Raw genomic sequence first — 22,246 nt, 5'->3', positions numbered from 1 at the left:
ATGGCATAGAAACCGGTCAATCTGCCCAACCAGTCCATACCGGCGTTTATGCTCCACTCGAGCCTCCTCTGGTCTTTCCTCCTCTCAATCTTATCAACATAACCCTCTTATGTTACCTTCTCCCTGATATGCTTGTCTAGCCTCCCTTTAAATGCATCTATACTATTCACTTCAACCACTTCCTGTGGTAGCGAGTTCCACATTCTCACCACTCTTTGGGTGTGGAAGTTTCTTCTGAATTCCTGATTGAATTGCTTGGTGACTATCTTATATTGATGGCTTCTAGTTATGCTCTTCCCCACAAGTGGAAACATTCTCTCTCTATCCACTTTATCAAAACCTTTCATAATTTTAAAGACCTCTATTAGGTTACCCCTCGGCCTTTTTTCAAGAGAAATGAGACCCAGTCTGTTCATCCTTTCCTGATATGTATACCCTCACATTTCTGGTATCATCCTTGTAAATCTTCTCTCCGCCCTCTCCAGTGCCTCTATATCCTTTTTTTTAATAATATGGCGACCAGAACTGTACGCAAGCAATCTGGTCTAACCAAAGTTTGATAAAGGTTTAGCATAACTTCCCTACTTTTCGATTCTATACCTCTAGAAATAAACTCTTGTGCTTGGCTTGCTTTTTTTAATGGCAACAACTTTGTGATTTGTGTATTTGTACTCCGCGATCCCTTTGTTCCTCTACCCCACCCAGACTCTCGCCCTCAAGATAATAAGTGACCTCCCAATTCTTCCTACCAAAATTTAATACAGGTTGTACTTCTCCAGTCTGGGACTCTTTGGTCTGGCAACATCCCTGGTCCGGCATCATTCCCGGCAGGGTGTCGCGACCTGTGCTCTTCACGGAGGGTCCAGCGCTGTTGGCAGAGGGTCCTGTGCTGTTCATAGAGGTAAGTGATGAAATGCTGCGCAGTAGGCTTCTGCGCAGAACGCGACTGCGTCAGCAGCGTTGTCAGCAGTTACCTCCAGAGAAAGAGTGACAAACCAATACCGAGAGAGGGAGGCCCAAGTGATTTTGGACTAAATGATGCGCAGTAACCTTCTGCGCAGCGCATGCACAAATCCAGCTTCGGGGTCGGGACGCCATCTGGTCAGGAATATCAGCAAAGCAGCACGGAGTTTTGCAGCTGGAGCGTGGCGGAGGTGGTCAGGCCCGAGCGCCGTCGTCAAGGGTCGGTGTGATCTCCTGTGGTCCGGAAAATTCTCTGGTCCGGCACCGGTCAGGTCCCGAGGGTGCCAGACTGGAGTGGTACAACTGTACCTCGCATTAATCTGTGTTGAACTTAATTTGAAAACTATTTGCCCACTCTGCAAGTTTATTAATGTCCTTCTGTAATTTGTTGCAGTCCTCCTCAGTATTGACCGTCACCCCCAATTTGGTGTCATCTGCAAATTTTGAAATTGTGTTTTTGATTCCAAAATCGAAATCATTAATATAAATTGTGAACAACGGTGGTTTCAGCACTTGATTCTTATGGAACACCACGACTCACCTTCTTTCACTGTTGGTGAACAAACAGATTGACAATTTAGAGACAGTGGAGAGGTCGAAAGAGGTGTTGATGAGCTGGAGTTGAGTGTCGTCAGCATACATGTGGAAACTGACGCTGTGTTTTTGGATGATGTTGCCAAAGGGGCAGCATGTAGATGAGAATAGATCCTTGTAGCAACACCAGAGGTAACAGTGCGGGAACGAGAAGAGTTCTGGCTACAATTAGATAAGAATAGAACCAGGTGAGTGCAGTCCCACCCAGCTAGATAATGGTGGGGAGGCATTTAAGGAGGATGGTGTGGTCAACTGTATCAAAGGCTGCAGAGAAGGGAGGGATTGTTTATCTCTTTCATAGTCACTTTGTTTTCCTACTATTCTTCTTGAATCTAAACTTGTGCTTAAAACAAAATACTTCTAGTTCATAAAATGCGTAGTTGTGATTGCAGCATATTGCCTCCCATAGCTTCATTAAGATTTGATTACTTGGCCCATATAGGATTGTCATGGGATCAGTGAACCATCCATTTTAGCTTTCTTGAGTAACTAAGAATTGCAGCAGAAGTAGACCATATGCCCCCTTGAGCCTCTGCCATTCAATAAGATCATTTCACATTTCCCCACATTATACTCCCTTTTTCCTACTTTCTTGCCCACTCACTTAATGTGACTGTCATCTATGTAACTCCACTGCAATACTGTATATACTTGAGCAATGCACACCTTGACCACAGGGGGGGGGGGGGGGGGGGGGGGGGGTGAACTTGTGGGAGACACTCCTTACTTGGTCATCCAGGTATATAAAGGGAGGTCCCACGCAGGGTCATCACTTCTGGTCCTGTGAATAAAGGTTCAGGTCATAGTGACCTTGTCCATAGAATGTGCCTTGTGTGGGTTTTGTGCCATTGAGTAAGGACTTTACATTGGCGATGAAAAATGGGAATCAACGACCCACGAGAATGGCCACTGGTAGCACAGAGGAACGGTGCTGTGTTGGTGAGGACTGGGATGATTTCATTGAGAGGCTCCAGCAAAGCTTTGTCACAAAAGAATGGCTGGGAGATGCAGCGGCTGACAAGTGAAGGGCATATCTGCTGACCAGCTGCGGACCTAAGACTTGCGCGCTCATGAAGGACCTACTAGCACCCGAAAAGCTGGCGGACAAAACCTTTGAAGAGCTCAGCAAACTAATCGGTGAGCACCTCAAACAGACGAGCAGCATACACATGGCCCGACACAGGTTCTATACCCACCAACGTCGTGAAGGACAGAGCATACCGGACTTCGTTGCGGACCTCCTGCGTTTGGCCGGCCTCTAAGTTCACAGGCGCCTGCAGGGGGGAGATGTTAAGGGATTTCTTTATTGAGGGCATCAATCATGCGGGGATTTTCCGAAAGTTAGTTGAGACCAAGGACTTGACTTTGGAAGCGGCGGCGTTGATGGCTCAGACTTTCCTGGCGGGGGAGGAGGAAACCAAAATAATATACGCGCGCAATTCTGCCTCCAACCCGGCGGGGGGATCAGGGAGTCAATATCATAAACACGACCCTGAGCCCCGAAGGCAGGCAAGGGCAGTTCGACGCACCCCAGGCAGCAATAGACCCCAGAGCAGGTTTTCAACAGACAATGGCAGGCTGAACGGACATTTATGCCATCACAATGGACAATGTGGTCCGGGATGGGGCCATTGACACCTACTAACTGGGTACTCAAGGGCAATCAAAGGGACATCAGCAAGGAATGGCGGGTCATAGCTCCTTTGTTCACAACAATGGGAATCTCGGCTCATGCTGGAGGTGTGGGGGAAAACACTGCCAGGGACTTGCAGGTTTCAACAATTTGCAGAAATTGCAACCTCAGTGGCCATTGAGCTTGAATGTGCAGGAAGCCTGTAACCAGGTTAATTTACGAGGCGGATGGACCAGAAGAAGGGTCTGTGATGCAGGATGACTCTTAGGGCAAATCAATGGATGCTGAAGTTCAGCGGGTTCATGTGGCAAACATTCACAGATCGTATACCAAAACGCCACCAATGATGAAGGTTTTATAAAACTGCATCCCTGCACGCATGGAGCTGGACACGGGGGCCAGCCAGTCACTCATGAGCGTTCAATTCGAAAAGCTATAGCCACACAGTCAGTAGACCCAAACTAGAATGCATTGAGACACAACTACGGATGTATACCAAAGAAATCATTCCAGTGCTAGGCAGTGCAATGTTGGCGGTCACACAATGGATCAGTGAACCGGCTGCCTCTCTGCATTGTCCCGGGCAATCGTCCCGCACTGTTGGGAAGGAGCTGGTTAGCTGAGATGAACTGGAATGGGGGGATGTGCACGCAATGTTATCTGTGGAGCGAAGTTCGTGCTCAAGTCTTACAATAATTTGAGTCACTATTCCAACCTGGCGTCGGGACGTTCAGAGGTACCAAAATAGTGATGCGCATCACCCCGTACGCCAGACCAGTGCACCACAAAGCCAGAGTGGTGCCGTATGTGATGCGGGAGAAAATTGAGAACGAATTGGACCGTTTGCTGAGAGGGCATCATCTCGCCTGTTGAATTCAGCGACTGGGCGAGCCCCATCGTCCCCGTCCTAAAAGCGGATGATTGTCAGGATCTGTGGCGACTACAAGGCCACTATCAATCGAGTGTCCCCTAAAGACCAATATCCGCTCCTGAGACTGGAGGATCTTTTCGCCACGCTGGCAGGCGGCAAGCTGTTTACCAAGTTGGATCTCACTTCAACCTACATGACCCAAGAACTGGCCGACGAATCTAAACTACTGACCACCATCACTACGCACAAGGGACTGTTCATTTACAACAGGTTCCCGTTTGGCATTCGATCAGCGGCCGCAATTTTTCAAAGAAACATGGAAAGCCTGCTTAAATCCATTCCTGGAACAATCGTATTTCAGGACGACATCCTCATCACGGGTCGTGACACCGAGGAACATCTACACAACCCGGAGGAGGTGCTACGCCGACTGGCCCGGGTAGGCCTGCGACTTAAGTCTAAATGTGTGTTTTTGGCTCCTGAGGTAGAGTTCCTGGGTAGGAGGGTTGCTGCAGATGGGATTCGGCCCACCGAATCCAAAACACAGGCGATTCGACGAGCACCCAGGCCCTGCAACACATCGGAGTTGCGTTCATTTCTGGGACTGTTGAACTATTTCGGGAACTTTCTGCCGAACTTAAGCACGTTGTTGGAGCCGCTTCACGTGCTCCTGCGTAAGGGTTGTGATTGGTTTTGGGGGGACTGTCAAGAACGGGCTTTCAATCGGGTACGGAACCTACTTTGTTCAAATAAGTTATTGACCCTGTATGACCCCTGTAAGAAATTGGTTCTGACATGATGCATCGTCCGATGGAGGTCGGGTGCGTGTTGCAGCAGCGTAATGCTGAGGGCCAACTACAACCTGTGGCTTATGCTTCCAGGTCGCGTGCTCAAGCAGAACGGGGATATGGGATGGTTGAGAAGGAGGCACTCGTGTGTGTCTATGGTGTAAAAAAAATATGCATCAGTTCCTTTTTGGCAGGAGGTTCGAATTAGAAACGGACCACGAGCCTTTAGCCTTGCTGTCTGACAACAGGGATGTTGTCAATGCCAACACGCCAGCTCGCATACAGCGATGGGCTCTCATGCTGGCTGCTTACGACTACTCCATCCGGCACCGGCCGGGCACCGAAAATTGCGCTGACGCGCTCAGCAGGCTTCCACTGGCCACCACCGAGGGGGCAGCGGAACAAAGCGCTAAGATGGTCATAGCTGTCGATGCCTTTGACAGTGCAGGCTCCCCCATCACAGCCCGCCAGATCAAAATCTGGACAAACAGAGATCCCCTCCTATCTCTGATTAAGAAATGTGTCCTGACTGGGGATTGGGCGCCCGCACAGGGAGCATGCCCTGAGGAGGTCAGACCGTTTCACAGGCGGATGGATGAGCTCTCCATCCAAGCTGACTGCCTACTATGGGGCAGCCGGGTAGTCATGCCCCAGAGGGACAGTGAGGCATTCATCAGGGAACTCCACAGTGAGCATCCTGGCATCGTTCTGATGAAGGCCATTGCCTGGTCACATGTTTGGTGGCCAGGAATTGATTCAGACCTGGAACACTGTTCGCAGGTGCACGATGTGTGCCTAGCTAGATAATGCCCCCAGGAAGGCCCCGCTCAGCCCGTGGCCCTGGCCCACCAGGCCACGGTCATGTATTCATGTAGATTACATGTGCTTGTTCATGGGAAAAATGTTTCTCATTGTGGTAGATGCGTACTTGAAATGGATCGAGTGCATCATTTTGAATTCGTGCAAGACATCCACCACTGTGGAGAGTCTACGTGCGGTCTTTGCAACCCACGGCTTGCCGGACATCCTTGTTGGCGATAATGGCCCATGTATCACGAGCTACGAATTCCGAGAGTTCATGTCAGGCAATGGCATCAACCATGTCAGGACAGCACCGTTCAAGCCGGCCTCCAATGGCCAGGCGGAACGTGCGGTCCATATCATTAAACAAAGCATGCTCAGGATTCCAGGACCCTCCCTTCAATGCCGCCTATCGTGCCTCCTGCTGGCCTATAGGTCCCGACCGCACTCGCTCCCGGGCGTCCCGCCCGCTGAGCTATTTATGAAACGAACACTCAAAACTCTGTTGTCCCTCATTCACCCAGTCCTGACCGACACAGTTGAGGGCAAGCGCCAGTCCCAAAACGAGTACCATGACCGAAACTCGAGGGGGAGACGTATAGAAATAAATGATCCCGTATTTGTCCTCAATCACACCGTGGGGCCCAAATGGCTTGAGGGTACTGTAATAGACAAAGAAGGGAACAGGGTTATCGTGGTTAAACTCAACAATGGGCAGATATGCCATAAGCATCTGGACCAAGTAAAAAAAAAAAAAAGGTTCAGCATAGACACTGAGGAACCTGAGGAAGATCATGAGATGGTATTCACACCGCCACCAGTGAACGAGCAACAAGAACATTCAGCAGGATGCACAGTCCTGGCGGTCGGCCTGGACAGGCCGGAATCACCACAGGTGACAGACACTCACGCCAAGGCTCAACAACCAGAGCCCCAACCGTGGCGCTCCACGAGGGAGCATAGACCACCTGAAAGACTTAACCTATGATCCCAATAAGACTTTTTGGGGGGGTGGAGAAAGAGAGGTGATGTCATGTATGTAACACCACTGCAATACTGTATATACTTAAGCAATGCACACCTTGACCACAGGGAGGGGGGTGAACTTGTGGGAGACACTCCTTACCTGGTCATCCAGGTATATAAAGAGAGGTCCCACGCAGTGTCGTCATCTCTTGACCCTGTGAATAAAGGTTCAGGTCAGAGTGACCTTGTCCATAGAATGTGTCTCGTGTGGGTTTTGTGCCATTGAATAATGACATAACACTGTCTGTATCCCTTTTGCAGGCCCTGTAAACCTCCTCGCAGCTTACTTTCCCACCTAGCTTTATATTTGCAAACTTTGATATATTTCACTCTGTCCCCTCATCTAAGTTATTGATATAGATTGTAAATGGCAGAAGGCCAAGCGCAGATCCTTGCGACATCCCACTAGTTGCAACCTGCCAACCTGAAAATGACCCATTTATTGCTACTCTAATTGTCCTTTAACCAATTCTTAATCCACGCCGATATATACCCTTAATGACCACACTGGACCTCACTTGTACCTCGGAAAGAATTTGTGGTCCATTATGGACAAAAGCTTGAATGGTTGGTTGACTGTTACAAATTTGAAGTCTGCACTAGATATTCTCTCTGATTTAGCATCATCAGTTTCACCCAAATCCCTCTCCAGTTTTAAAACAGCCTTAAAACCCACTTTTTGACCAAGCTTTTAATCATCCCTCCTAATCTTCTTTGGCTCAACATCCATTGTTTTCTGGGCACCCTGAGAAGCACATTGGAAGATGTTCTATGTTAAAGACACTATATAAATGCATGTTGTTTTAAGCAGATCCGCGTCTCTTACGATGGGTTTACCTTGTTGGCGGATACTTAGTCCTACAGTAGCATTACTTGATGTCATAACAATGGTAACCCCTTATCTGAACTGGAAGCTATAATCTTGAACATGCCACCATGTCTGCTCCTTCAATCTTCCAAAAGGTGCACTGGTTAACAGTCTGGCGGGGTGAGGCCCAATATAAACAAACAGGCAAATTTATTGTACAGTCCATGAACAAATAGCAATGAATACAGTAAATTAATTACAGCTTATTTTGTAATGTAACATAGAAAATAACAGCATGTCGCATGGTCCCTCTTCACAGGCTAAATATAACTTGCTGATCAGTAATTCCTCTGAACTTGATTGCCATTTCTACAAGGAGAGTTCTCATTCTTTGTGTGTGTGTCCCTTACCAGATTTTCTGCAGTGAGCAAAACTGTTTGTTATCTGGCTGGGCAGAAACCAAAAGCGTGACCTCTGACCCCCTCCAAGCATTTGTAGACTAAGGCCGAAGAAACTACCCTCTCTTTCTGTTCTCAAATAAATAATCTGTATTATAGTTGGTGTAGAAGTTCACAAGTCTGCCTAAATGAACTTGCATTGTCTCAGTTTGAAGTGATTTGAGGGAGGCACCATTTTATTAAATAATCTAGGTATAGTCCCCAAGCAGCAGCACTCGGTTGCTTATGGGGATTTAAATTGCATGTGAGCTAAATTTAAGCTGTGAGGAACTTCGCCGAGGTGGAGGTTGGAAATGTTTGAGGATTATCTAGAATACTTGCCACCCACCAATATGGGAAAGTGTGGTGTATTAATTATGTAAATGTTGCAAGGTAATAGTTTCAGGCAGGAGAAAACCTTTGGTCCATCTAGCCCACCCATCCGTAGTATTTTCTTGGTGTATTTCTAATAACAACTTGCATTTATATAGCACCTTTTAACATAGTGAAATGTCCCAAGGCACTTCACAGGAGTATTGAGCTAAAACAATTTGACACCAAGCCATACAAGTAGAAATTAGTGCAGGTGACCAAAAGCTTGGTCAAAGAGGTAGGTTTTAAGGAGCGTCTTGAAGGAGGAAAGAGACGGAGGAGATTAAAGAGGAGATTAATGCAATAGTTAGGAAGGACATTAGCTTGGATGATGTGGAATCTATATGGGTAGAGCTGCAGAACATCAACGGGCAAAAAACGTTAGTGGGAGTTGTGTACAGACCTCCAAACAGTAGTAGTGATGTTGGGGAGGGCATCAAACAGGAAATTACGGGTGCATGCAATAAAAGTGCAGCAGTTATCATGGGTGACTTTAATATGCATATAGATTGGGCTAACCAAACTGGGAGCAATACGGTGGAGGAGGATTTCCTGGAGTGCATAAAGGATGGTTTTCTAGACCAATATGTCGAGGAACCAACTAGGGGGGAGGCCATCTTAGGCTGGGTGTTATGTAATGAGAGAGGATTAATTAGCAATCTCGTGCGAGGCCCCTTGTGGAAGAGTGACCATAATATGGTGGCATTCTACATTAGGATGGAGAATGAAACAGTTAATTCAGAGACCATGGTCCAGAACTTAAAGAAGGGTAACTTTGAAGGTATGAGTCGTGAATTGGCTAGGATAGATTGGCGAATGATACTTAAGGGGTTGACAGTGGATGGGCAATGGCAGACATTTAGAGACCGCATGGATGAACTAGAAGAATTGTACATCTCTGTCTGGCGTAAAAATAAAAAAGGGAAGGTGGCTCAACTGTGGCTATCAAGGGAAATCAGGGATTGGATTAAAGCCAAGGAAGTGGCATACAAATTGGCCAGAAATAGCAGCGAACCCGGAGACTGGGAGAAATTTAGAACTCAGCAGAGAAGGACAAAGGGTTTGATTAGAACAGGGAAAATAGAGTACGAGAGGAAGCTTGCAGGGAACATTAAGACGGATTGCAAAAGTTTCTATAGATATGTAAAGAGAAAAAGGTTAGTAAAGATAAACTTGGGTCCCCTGCAGTCAGAATCAGGGGAAGTCATAACGGGGAACAAAGAAATGGCAGACCAATTGAACAAGTACTTTGGTTTAGTATTCACTAAGGAGGACACCAACAACCTTCTGGATATAAAAGGGGTCAGAGGGTCTCGTAAGGAGGAGGAACTGGGGGAAATCCTTATTAGTCGGGAAATTGTGTTGGGGAAATTGATGGGATTGAAGGCTGATAAATCCCCAGGGCCTGATGGACTGCATCCCAGAGTACTTAAGGAGGTGGCCTTGGAAATAGCGGATGCATTGACAGTCATTTTCCAACCTTCCATAGACTTTGGCTACCCTCCACTCCATAGGAAGTGATCCAATGTAACCCCACTTTTTGAGAGAGAAAACAGGGAATTATAGACCGGTCAGCCTGACATCGGTAGTGGGTAAAATGATGGAATCAATTATTAAGGATGTCATAGCAGTGCATTTGGAAAGGGGTGACCTGATAGGTCCAAGTCAACAAGGCATTTGTGAAAGGGAAATCATGCTTGACAAATCTTCTGGAATTCTTTGAGGATGTTTCCAGTAGAGTGGACAAGGGAGAACCAGTTGATGTTGTGTATTTGGACTTTCAGAAGGCTTTCGACAAGGTCCCACACAAGAGATTAATGTGCAAAGTTAAAGCATATGGGATTGGGGGTAGTGTGTTGACGTGGATTGAGAACTGGTTGGCAGACAGGAAGCAAAGAGTAGGAGTAAATGGGTACTTTTCAGAATGGCAGCCAGTGACTAGTGAGGTACCGCAAGGTTCTGTGCTGGGGCCCCAGCTGTTTACATTGTACATTAATGATTTAGACGAGGGGATTAAATGTAGTATCTCCAAATTTGCGGATGACACTAAGTTGAGTGGCAGTGTGAGCTGCGAGGAGGATGCTATGAGGCTGCAGAGTGACTTGGATAGGTTAGGTGAGTGGGCAAAATGCATGGCAGATGAAGTATAATGTGGATAAATGTGAGGTTATCCACTTTGGTGGTAAAAACAGAGAGACAGACTATTATCTGAATGGTGACAGATTAGGAAAAGGGGAGGTGTAACGAGACCTGGGTGTCATGGTACATCAGTCATTGAAGGTTGGCATGCAGGTACAGCAGGCGGTTAAGAAAGCAAATGGCATGTTGGCCTTCATAGCGAGGGGATTTGAGTACAGGGGCAGGGCGGTGTTACTACAGTTGTACAGGGCCTTAGTGAGACCACACCTGGAGTATTGTGTACAGTTTTGGTCTCCTAACTTGGGGAAGGACATTCTTGCTATTGAGGGAGTGCAGCGAAGGTTCACCAGACTGATTCGCGGGATGACGGGACTGACCTATCAAAGACTGGATCAACTGGGCTTGTATTCACTGAAGTTCAAAAGAATGAGAGGGGACCTCATCGAAACGTTTAAAATTCTGACGGGTTTAGACAGGTTAGATGCAGGAAGAATGTTCCCAATGTTGGGGAAGTCCAGAACCAGGGGTCACAGTCTTAAGGATAACTGGTAAGCCATTTAGGACCGAGATGAGGAGAAACTTCTTCACCCAGAGAGTGGTGAATCTGTGGCATTCTCTAGCACAGAAAGTTGTTGAGGCCAATTCACTAAATATATTCAAAAAGGAGTTAGATGTAGTCCTTACTACTAGGGGATCAAGGGGTATGGCGCGAAAGCAGGAATGGGGTACTGAAGCTGCATGTTCAGCCATGAACTCATTGAATGGCGGTGCAGGCTCGAAGGGCCGAATGGCCTACTCCTGCACCTATTTTCTATGTTTCTATGAAGAGATGAGAGAAACACACTTGCAAAAGATGGATAGCTGGTTCAGGTCACAGGGTTTCATTGTAACTCCCTGAATGATTCTACCATCCAAGTAGTCACAAGACAATCAGACCACTAGCAGAAATGCCTGATGCCACTTGAATCTAAGAAGGTATGTATCCATGGCAGACTTGAATTCATAGCAGTGTCTTTAGCACGCTAGTTTTGTACAATCCCAAAGTCATACTTGGGAAACCTCACTATATTTTACTATAGTTTCAGTAGCTTTTTAAAAAATTACTGGCTTACCAAAAGTGAGTAATGTGTTTTTTTTTTCTGAAGTTTTTATTTCATTGTAGCAGGAAGAATCCTTTGCTTGCTGAAAAAGGAAATGGGGATTAAATTGTTTATCTAATCCTTGTGCTGAGGTTTCACTCCTGGTCTCGAACTAAGGGATTATTGCCCAAGGGGTATAGCTCTTGTATGACCACCACTCACTATATAGGTTCCAGTCAGGAACCTCCATTGGACAGGAAGTGGCAGTTGTTTGCTGGCTTCCATTTGTTTTGTAGCATATGCCTTAATTTACAAAATGTACTAAAGGTTGTGGGGTAATACAGGTGTAGATTAAGTACTCTACAGAAAAGAGGTTGCAATCCTGTTGAGACTATGGAAAGGGTATACACATGAGCTGAATTATGTTTAATAACCCTGGAATTTTTACTGTTGGGAGGGAATTCTTGAAATTACTACTTTCCTCTGCCAAGTGATCATGCAAGTTGGTTTTTGAAGCTATAACAGCTGTAATTGTTTGCTTGTTCGGTGGTTACTAAATAAAACCAGTATCACTGTTCATTCTCACAGTTTTGGTCCATTTTTGAGTCTGTTTTATGGGGGTTGCCTTATACAGCCCTTTTATCTATCTGTATGATAGTGCAACTCAGGAATATAACTATAATATTCCCTTGTGATCCGGATCAGATATTTGTGCCTTCTGCAAAGGCAGACTTGAACAAACACCGTGATTTGATAAGTAAAGCAGTTTTATCAGCCGGATCTACAGAAAAGTTATCCGATCATTTATTTCCTATCCATAAAACTTGTCTTGTGCAATATAAAATAATGACCAAGCATGCTGTTCTACTTCAATGGATCATGTTGCATAACTTAAAACTGATTTCCTAACTCCTTTCTCCAGTACCCTGCCTTGCAGTCTTTAGCTGACTGCAGTCACTGTCCTGTTTTTAAGAGCCAGACTACCTCTGCTGGAGTCAGTGATTTTGCTTTATTTTCTGGCTGTTGCACTGGGAAAGTGATCAAAAATCTTTCAACATAATGGGACATTTATTGATGTGAGACAACCTAACTAATTGCTTATTTGTAGTGTGAAGAAACATCAAAGCTAGTTCCTTATTTTAAAATTGATATGGTGTATAATAAACACACTCCATTTTAGGAGCGACTAACACAAATATAACCATCCCATCTTTAATTGCTCCAATGTTCCCCTGTTTAACACATTCACTGGGCCTCTCAAACATACCCACTCATCTCTGGTCTGCTTGAATAAAGATGGAAAAAAAAGTGCACATGCATAGAAAGCTAACTTCCCCTGTTGAGTGGTTGCCTTTTGTGTCTATATGCCAAATTGTGCCAAATGAATTGATTCCATGCTCGACACCTATTGAGTGCTCCTGGGTTTTGCTGTGGCTTCTACTCCACTGGATTGAGATTGGCTGTCTCTACCTCGAGCAGCGGCCTTGTTTTCCCTGCCCTCTTGCAGGTTTTCATATATCTTTTTGAGTGCCTTAGTAGTCCTGTTCTTCAGCACAGTAGAGGTGGCAATCTGGAATGGTTTATACCCACGTGATCCTCTCCATGGTTCCCAAAATACTTGTGCTCAGTGTATTTCTGAACAGCTTGTCTATAGATCCTTCTATAGATATGGAACTTTATAATTGATCTTTGGGTGTTAATGTTTCAGTTTTCATAGAATAATCTATTCAGGCTATATATGAATAAGATTTTGATTTGTTCTGTAGGTCTGAGGAGTATGTGCTAGCCATGTGACTTGCCGGTCATGTTACCAGCAACAAATTCCCCATGCCCCCAGACTGCCTATCTCTAGCTACACAGGCCTAACTTACAAGGAAGCTGAGAGGACCTGCACTAAACAAAGGCCAAAAAGTAATAAGCAATCAATCAATAATAATAAAGTCCTACCTTTATGCCAGAATCAAGTTTTTTTTTTTAAAGTCGTCCTCCCCCTCTCTTTCCTCCCCCCCCCCCCCCCCCAAATCAAAACTCTCCTCACTAAACAAAGGTGCCTCATACTTGCACAAAGATCACGTTTGCAGGTATCCGATTTGGAGTCTGCCTCGGCCTTCATGTTAGATGAGAGGAAAAAGACACATGCACAGGGTAAACACTAACACAAAGATAGCAAATGAGAAGCAGAGTCTCAGACATGCAGAATGAAGGATGATATACAGACTAAGACAAACTAACAGACATTGGGTCCAATTTCCCCCAATCCTTTTTTTTCGGTGCACTTACCTTAAATACGGCAACTTTGCGCGCTGGAAACGGTGCCGAAAAAAAGTGGCCCCATCTTGCCCGCTCTGCCGAGTCTCCGGTGTCCCAGTGTGGTGTAGATAATGAAGTGAGGGGCGGAGCAACAAGCCAGCGCAGAAAACACTGCCAGCAGCTGTGCACATGCGCAGTGAAGTCTGCGCACATGCTCCTTGCCCTCCCAGCGTGTCTTGCGGGCTGTGAGCAGGACCCAATGCTCGCAGCCCCTATCCTCGGCCGAAGGCACGCCCCGAGCCCAGCGGGAGATCGAGAGCCAGCGGCAGTTGGCGAGAGGGGAGCGACCGATCAAAAGCCCAGCGGGAGATCGAGAGCCAGCGGCAGTTGGCGAGAGGGGAGCGACCTATCAAAAGCCCAGCGGGAGATCGAGAGCCAGCGGCAGTTGGCGAGAGGCAGGAGCAGTGTCGGAGCGGCCTATAAAGCAAAATAGAAGTAGAAAGTAATCAAAAAGTGACGTCACAGCCAATGGGGTAAGTGATTGGCTGGTGATTGGTGAGTAGCTTTTCTTTTATTTTTTATATCAGTAAGTGAACTGTAACATTGTTATTACCAATTTAAGGGTATCTAAGGTTAAGACATGGCAGGAGAGCTCGGTCACGTGATATGCTCCTCCTGTACCATGTGGGAACTCGGGGACACTTCCGGTGTCCCTGGGCGCTACGTGTGTGGGAAGTGTATCCGCCTCGGGCTCTTGACGGTCCGCGTTGCGCAATTGGAGCTGAGGGTGGATTCACTCTAGAGCATCCACGATGCTGAGAATGACGTGAGTATCACGTGTAGTGAGTTGGTCTTACCGCAGGAGAAGGGTCCACAGCCAGATAGGGAATGGAAGACCAGCAGGAAGAGCAGTGCAAGAAAGATAGTGCAGGGGTCCCCTGTGGTCATCCCCCTGCAAAACAGATACACTGCTTTGAGTACTGTTGGGGAGGATGATTCATCAGGGGAGGGCAGCAGCAGCCAAGTTCATGGCACCATAGGTGGCTCTGCTGCAAAGGAGGGCAGGAAAAAGATTGGGAGCGCGATAGTGATAGGGGATTCGATGGTGAGGGGAATAGATAGGCGTTTCTGCGGACGCAACCGAGACTCCAGGATGGTATGTTGCCTCCCTGGTGCAAGGGTCAAGGATGTCTCGGAGCGGGTGCAGGACATTCTGAAATGGGAGGGAGAACAGCCAGTTGTCGTGGTGCACATTGGTACCAACGACATAGGTAAAAAAAGGATGAGGTCCTACGAAAAGAATTTAAGGAGCTAGGAGCTAAATTAAAAAGTAGGACCTCAAAAGTAGTAATCTCGGGATTGCTACCAGTGCCACGTGATAGTCAGAGTAGGAATCGCAGGATAGCGCAGATGAATACATGGCTTGAGCAGTGGTGCAGCGGGGAGGGATTCAAATTCTTGGGGCATTGGAACTGGTTCTGGGGGCGGTGGGACCAGTACAAACCGCAAACCGGACGGTCTGCACCTGGGCAGGACCGGAACCAATGTCCTAGGGGGAGTGTTTGCTAGTGCTGTTGGGGAGGAGTTAAACTAATATTGCAGGGGGATGGGAACCTATGCAGGGAGACAGAGGGAGACAAAAATGAGGCAAAAGCAAAAGACAGAAAGGAGATGAGGAAAAGTGGAGGGCAGAGAAACCCAAGGCAAAGAACAAAAAGGGCCACAGTACAGCAAAATTCTAGAAGGAAAAAAGGTGTTAAAAAAGCAAGCCTGAAGGCTTTGTGTCTTAATGCAAGGAGTATCCGCAATAAGGTGGATGAATTAACTGTGCAAATAGATGTTAACAAATATGATGTGATTGGGATTACGGAGACGTGGCTCCAGGATGATCAGGGCTGGGAACTCAACATCCAGGGGTATTCAACATTCAGGAAGGATAGAATAAAAGGAAAAGGAGGTGGGGTAGCATTGCTGGTTAAAGAGGAGATTAATGCAATAGTTAGGAAAGACATTAGCTTGGATGATGTGGAATCTATATGGGTAGAGCTGCAGAACACTAAAGGGCAAAAATCGTTAGTGGGAGTTGTGTACAGACCTCCAAACAGTAGTAGTGATGTTGGGGAGGGCATCAAACAGGAAATTAGGGGTGCATGCAATAAAGGTGCAGCAGTTATAATGGGTGACTTTAATATGCACATAGATTGGGCTAGCCAAACTGGAAGCAATACGGTGGAGGAGGATTTCCTGGAGTGCATAAGGGATGGTTTTCTAGACCAATATGTCGAGGAATCAACTAGGGGGGGAGGCCATCTTAGACTGGGTGTTGTGTAATGAGAGAGGATTAATTAGCAATCTCATTGTGCGAGGCCCCTTGGGGAAGAGTGACCATAATATGGTGGAATTCTGCATTAGGATGGAGAATGAAAGAGTTAATTCAGAGACCATGGTCCAGAACTTAAAGAAGGGTAACTTTGAAGGTATGAGGCATGAATTGGCTAAGATAGATTGGCTAATGATACTTAAGGGGTTGACTGTGGATGGGCAATGGCAGACATTTAGAGACCGCATGGATGAATTACAACAATTGTACATTTCTGTCTGGCGTAAAAATAAAAAAGGGAAGGTGGCTCAACCGTGGCTATCAAGGGAAATCAGGGATAGTATTAAAGCCAAGGAAATGGCATACAAATTGGCCAGAAATAGCAGCGAACCTGGGGACTGGGAGAAATTTAGAACTCGGCAGAGGAGGACAAAGGGTTTGATTAGGGCAGGGAAAATGGGAGTACGAGAAGAAGCTTGCAGGGAACATTAAGGCGGATTGCAAAAGTTTCTATAGGTATGTAAAGAGAAAAAGGTTAGTCAAGACAAACGTAGGTCCCCTGCAGTCAGAATCGGGGGAAGTCATAACGGGGAACAAAGAAATGGCAGACCAATTGAACAAGTACTTTGGTTCAGTATTCACTAAGGAGGATACAAACAACCTTCCGGATATAAAAGTGGTCAGAGGGTCTAATAAGGAGGAGGAACTGAGGGAAATCTTTATTAGTCGGGAAATTGTGTTGGGGAAATTGATGGGATTGAAGGCCGATAAATCCCCAGGGCCTGATGGACTGCATCCCAGAGTACTTAAGGAGGTGGCCTTGGAAATAGCGGATGCATTGACAGTCATTTTCCAACATTCCATTGACTGGATCAGTTCCTATCGAGTGGAGGGTAGCCAATGTAACCCCACTTTTTAAAAAAGGAGGGAGAGAGAAAGCAGGGAATTATAGACCGGTCAGCCTGACCTCAGTAGTGGGTAAAATGATGGAATCAATTATTAAGGATGTCATAGCAGCGCATTTGGAAAATGGTGACATGATAGGTCCAAATCAGCATGGATTTGTGAAAGGGAGATCATGCTTGACAAATCTTCTGGAATTTTTTGAGGATGTTTCCAATAAAGTGGACAGAGAAGTACCAGTTGATGTGGTATATTTGGACTTTCAGAAGGCTTTCGACAAGGTCCCACACAGGAGATTAATGTGCAAAGTTAAAGCACATGGGATTGGGGGTAGTGTGCTGACGTGGATTGAGAACTGGTTGGCAGACAGGAAGCAAAGAGTAGGAGTAAATGGGTACTTTTCGGAATGGCAGGCAGTGACTAGTGGGGTACCGCAGGGTTCTGTGCTGGGGCCCCAGCTGTTTACATTGTACATTAATGATTTAGACGAGGGGATTAAATGTAGTATCTCCAAATTTGCGGATGACACTAAGTTGGGTGGCAGTGTGAGCTGCGAGGAGGATGCTATGAGGCTGCAGAGTGACTTGGATAGGTTAGGTGAGTGGGCAAATGCGTGGCAGATGAAGTATAATGTGGATAAATGTGAGGTTATCCACTTTGGTGGTAAAACAGAGAGACAGACTATTATCTGAATGGTGACAGATTAGGAAAAGGGAAGGTGCAACGAGGCCTGGGTGTCATGGTACATCAGTCATTGAAGGTTGGCATGCAGGTACAGCAGGCGGTTAAGAAAGCAAATGGCATGTTGGCCTTCATAGCGAGGGGATTTGAGTACAGGGGCAGGGTGGTGTTGCTACAGTTGTACAGGGCCTTGGTGAGGCCACACCTGGAGTATTGTGTACAGTTTTGGTCTCCTAACTTGAGGAAGGTCATTCTAGCTATTGAGGGAGTGCAGCGAAGATTCACCAGACTGATTCCCGGGATTGTGGGACTGACCTATCAAGAAAGACTGGATCAACTGGGCTTGTATTCACTGGAGTTCAGAAGAGTGAGAGGGGACCTCATAGAAACGTTTAAAATTCTGACGGGTTTGGACAGGTTGGATGCAGGAAGAATGTTCCCAATGTTGGGGAAGTCCAGAACCAGGGGTCACAGCCTAAGGATAAGGGGTAAGCCATTTAGGACCGAGATAAGGAGAAACTTCTTCACCCAGAGAGTGGTGAACCTGTGGAATTCTCTACCACAGAAAGTAGTTGAGGCCAATTCACTAAATATATTCAAAAGGGAGTTAGATGAAGTCCTTACTACTCGGGGGATCAAGGGGTATGGCGTGAAAGCAGGAAGGGGGTACTGAAGTTTCATGTTCAGCCATGAACTCATTGAATGGCGGTGCAGGCTAGAAGGGCTGAATGGCCTGCTCCTGCACCTATTTTCTATGTTTCTATCTCGCCACACCCTATCCCCGGCTGAGTGGACTCCCGCGCTGGCCCACTGAGTTCCCGGGCCGAGGTAGGACTTCAGTTTTATTTTTTATTTATTGATGGTTGTGCTTTGTTTAGTGAGGAGAGTTTTGATTGTGTTGGGGGAGGAGGAGGAGGAGGAGGAGGAGGGGGGGGGTTGGGGGGAGAAAGTGTTTTGAGGGGGGAGGGACTTTTTTTAAAAAAAAAACTTGATTTTGGCATAAAGGTTGGACTTTTTCATGATTGATTGCTTATTACTTTTTGGCCTTTGTTTAGTGCTTTGTAAGTCTTGGTGAAGATCCTCTCAGCTTCCTTGTATTTTTTTATTATTGAATGCTTATTCTTGTGCTTTAAGTGTTGGTGCTTTAAATGTACTAACCTGCGCCAAATTCATAACTGCCTGCAATGTTTTTCAGAGCTGGCCATATTCGCTGACCTAGGTCGATTTGGAGTAAGTTTTAGCTGGCCAAAGTGGCATAAATGGCTAAAATTGGTCTAAGTGGCTGGGAACACCCCCTTTTGGAGGGAAGAAAAACTGAACTAAAAAAAATCGTACCTAACTGACTTACTCTGGAGCAAATTTTGAGGGGGAAATGGCATTTTTTAACTTGCACCAGAAAAAACAACTTGCTCCAAAAAATTGATGCAAGTCATGGCCAAAATTGGGCCCATTGAGAGAACCATGTAAATGAGAAGAGACCGAGATAGAGACATGTGCAAACTGTAGTGAGAAACTCCTTGAGACCCTGAGAAAGGTATACTGAAAGACTAGACTAAATGAGACGAAGATGAGCAGAGACTTGCAGGGAGATTTTTTAAAAAGTTAATGAACTATGCTACAAGAGATCAACTAATGTCTATTGAAATAAATTGATACCATTGGCCTGCTTTTCTGTATTCTGGTCAGTTAAGTGAAGCCTTATTTTGAGATTTGATTAATCAATTAGCAGAAGTTTCCATTGCATATTGTATTAAATGTTTGAGTCACAGGTTATTTGTGCTGTTATGTTAATCTGTGCTTTTGAAATATTTTTTTTAAAAACACAGCCTCTGCTGCACCTACCTTAGTTGCCACAACTGTTCAAGTAACAGCAGGGTGTAAGTCATCTCAGACCTTGATGTAGTGCAGTATCATCCTAAACCAGCTCAAACAACTGATGGCAAAATGGACATAATATAGTGGATTTCCCCCTGACCTTGGGTGATTACAGAGAGCAAATCTATACTAAGAGGGTATGAGTTGATCTGAATATGGGAATTGGACCTGCTAGTAATCTAGATATGCTTTATACATATGCACATAAAACTTGGGACTGTAACTAAGCTGTCGTGCATTCTGCATCATTATTGCTCACAAGTGCTTGCAGGGTATTCTGAATGTGATTGGTTGCTCATCTTTAAATTTGTAACCCAATATATTTGATTGAGCTTACCCAGCTGTAGCCAAGTCATTTTGGGGTCACTGGGTTGAACAATTCACACTGGGATTTGACCATGGATCAATGTCCTCCTGCACTACTCTATTGTTATCCACTTTGGAGTTTGTGGTCTTTATTGGTGTCAATAGCTTTTGGATTGCTACTCTGGCTGTGCATTTTCTCGTAGAGCATTGATGCAATCCACATATTCGCTTCATTGAGAGTGAGTAGAAAAGTAAAATTCTGACTTTTCCAATACCTTGTGTTGCTTATTTTTTTAATAGGATCACCCTTATTGATACTTCAGGCTGATATTGGTGTAACTTGTGTGGAAGTTCAAAGTGAGAATGAACACCAGGGCAGTAGGTCAAGCTATCAAAATCCCAGTACTGATGTCTCCCAGAAGGAAATTGTTGGTTCTGAAGTTCAGTGTGAGAAAGAAGATGGTCAGATGCTGCATTCACATGTTGCAACAACTGCTGGTGTTGAATTCGATAAAGAACAATTGATCCATGGTGCCAGTATCAAGGTTACTGATGCTGTGTTACCATCTACCAAATCAGAAGTTGCATTGCTTAAACACTTTGTAGATCATAACCAACTGATGCCTTTTGCTATTTCAGCATCAGAAAAATTAAATGAATTTGAAAATTTGTCAGACAAAAGTGTGGAAACTAATATCTGCATCGCAGTAGAGGGTACATCTACAGCAGAATCTGTGGATTCCCTTCTGTAGTGGTCATCAAAGGTCTTTAAGGAAGATCTGTAAACAAATATACTGATAATTCCTGCTTCTGAAGATTTTTGTAGTAAAACTACGGCGACAAATACCAGGAAATGAGCATTTCATTTAGCCCCTTGCATTGCCCAACTGATTTTAAAGGTAAATTGGAAAAAGATGCTGTAGCCTCCAGAATGAATCCACAAGCCCTAAAATACAGAAACTGCTCTGGTACAATATGGTTGATCAGATGCTTAGAAAAACAATGAATCATCAGATTTTTATTTTGGGTAGTATTTCAGCCTAAGGGAGGTTTAAGTTTAGGATTCAAATGTGCATTAAATTGACTCGGCAAACCATTTTTTTTAAACTTGTCATGAAGATGCCTAAATCTGGATGTGGGGGGATTGGGGAAGAAAGAGTCTTGACAGGTTTGTGGCCTGTTGCATAGAATTGAATCTAAAGGTTACTGCTGGTACCAGTCAGTTAGAAAATGACTACGTTTCATCTATAAAGATAAACATAGATACATAAAGTTGTAAAAATGGATAAACCTATTAAGCAAACATTGTGTGAAGTGAATCTTGCTGAAACCTGATCAGAATGCAAGAATGTCAATGCCTTTGAATTGTTTCTGTATCTATTGCTGCCAAAAAAATGTAATCACTCATGGTTCCTGGAAAAAGTCCTTTCACAAACTCGAAATTATGGATTATAATGTCAACTACAACTGCTATGTCCAAGAACCAAACAAGATGTCTCCAAAAGTAGTAGTCATCAATCTACTTTTATGTACACTGCAACCTGTTTAAAATATGTTCAATTAAAATGACAAATAAAAGCTTGTTTATGCAGACATTTTTGTGAGGGCTCATGAAATTTAAAAAGTTGATCATGGCAAGGTTTTACCAAATGTTCTGTAGAAGTTGCTTTATTTTGTGCTCCCTCTTGTCTTTTTCATAAAGGTGCTGTGAAAAAGTCCATATCCTTGCAGACCAGATCACTGGGTTATTCCTCAGTTGTATTCTCCATTTTCACATTGATGTGATATGCAAAATCAGGTTTTGAATAATTAATTATAACCAGTTTTCCAGTTAATTTGTGCATCCTGTCACTACTATACAAATCGGATTAATTTCAACCTTTCACATGCCTTTGGTGGCTCTGCTGCACAGGAGGGAAGGAAAGAGTGGAAGAGCTATAGTGATAAGGGATTCAATTGTAAGGGGAATATAGACATTTCTGCAGCCGCAATCGAGACTCCAGGATGGTATATTGCCTCCCTGGTGCAACCGTCAAGGAGTCTCTGAGCGGGTGCAGGACATTTTGAAGGGGGAGGGTGTACAGCCAGTTGTCGTGGTGCATATAGGTACCAACGGGATGAGGTCCTACAAGCTGAATTTAGGGAGCTAGGAGCTAAATTTAAAAAGTAGGACCTCAAAAGTAGTAATCTCAGGATTACTACCCGTGCCACGTGCTAGTCAGAATAGGAATCGCAGGATAGCTCAGATGAATACGTGACTTGAGGAGTGGTGCAGAAGGGAGGGATTCAAATTCCTGGGACATTGGAACCGGTTCTGGGGGAGGTGGGACCAGTACAAACCAGACTGTCTGCACCTGGGCAGGATCGGAACCAATGTCCTAGGAGGGGGGAGTGAGTGTT

General features: G+C 45.3%; 1 protein-coding gene across 3 annotated transcripts in view; it reads left to right on the top strand.

Annotated features, from left to right (window-relative positions):
• LOC139267161 (tudor domain-containing protein 6-like) overlaps positions 1–22,246 on the top strand; it is a 118,567-nt gene that overhangs the window by 26,134 nt on the left and 70,187 nt on the right. The window contains exon 3 of one of the 3 annotated variants that reach the window (XM_070885048.1): positions 20,147–21,439. The exons of the other annotated variants lie outside the window; for them this stretch is intronic. Within the exon in view, the coding sequence (XP_070741149.1) occupies positions 20,147–20,598 (452 nt within the window). The 3' untranslated portion in view covers positions 20,599–21,439. Of the gene's footprint in view, positions 1–20,146; positions 21,440–22,246 lie in introns of those variants that run through there. 3 annotated transcript variants of the gene reach the window in all.

Source organism: Pristiophorus japonicus, chromosome 7 (assembly GCF_044704955.1).
Source record: "Pristiophorus japonicus isolate sPriJap1 chromosome 7, sPriJap1.hap1, whole genome shotgun sequence".
NCBI lineage: Eukaryota > Metazoa > Chordata > Chondrichthyes > Pristiophoridae > Pristiophorus > Pristiophorus japonicus.
The sequence above is the reverse complement of the archived record's forward strand: the minus strand, read 5'-3'. Positions and strand labels throughout refer to the sequence as shown.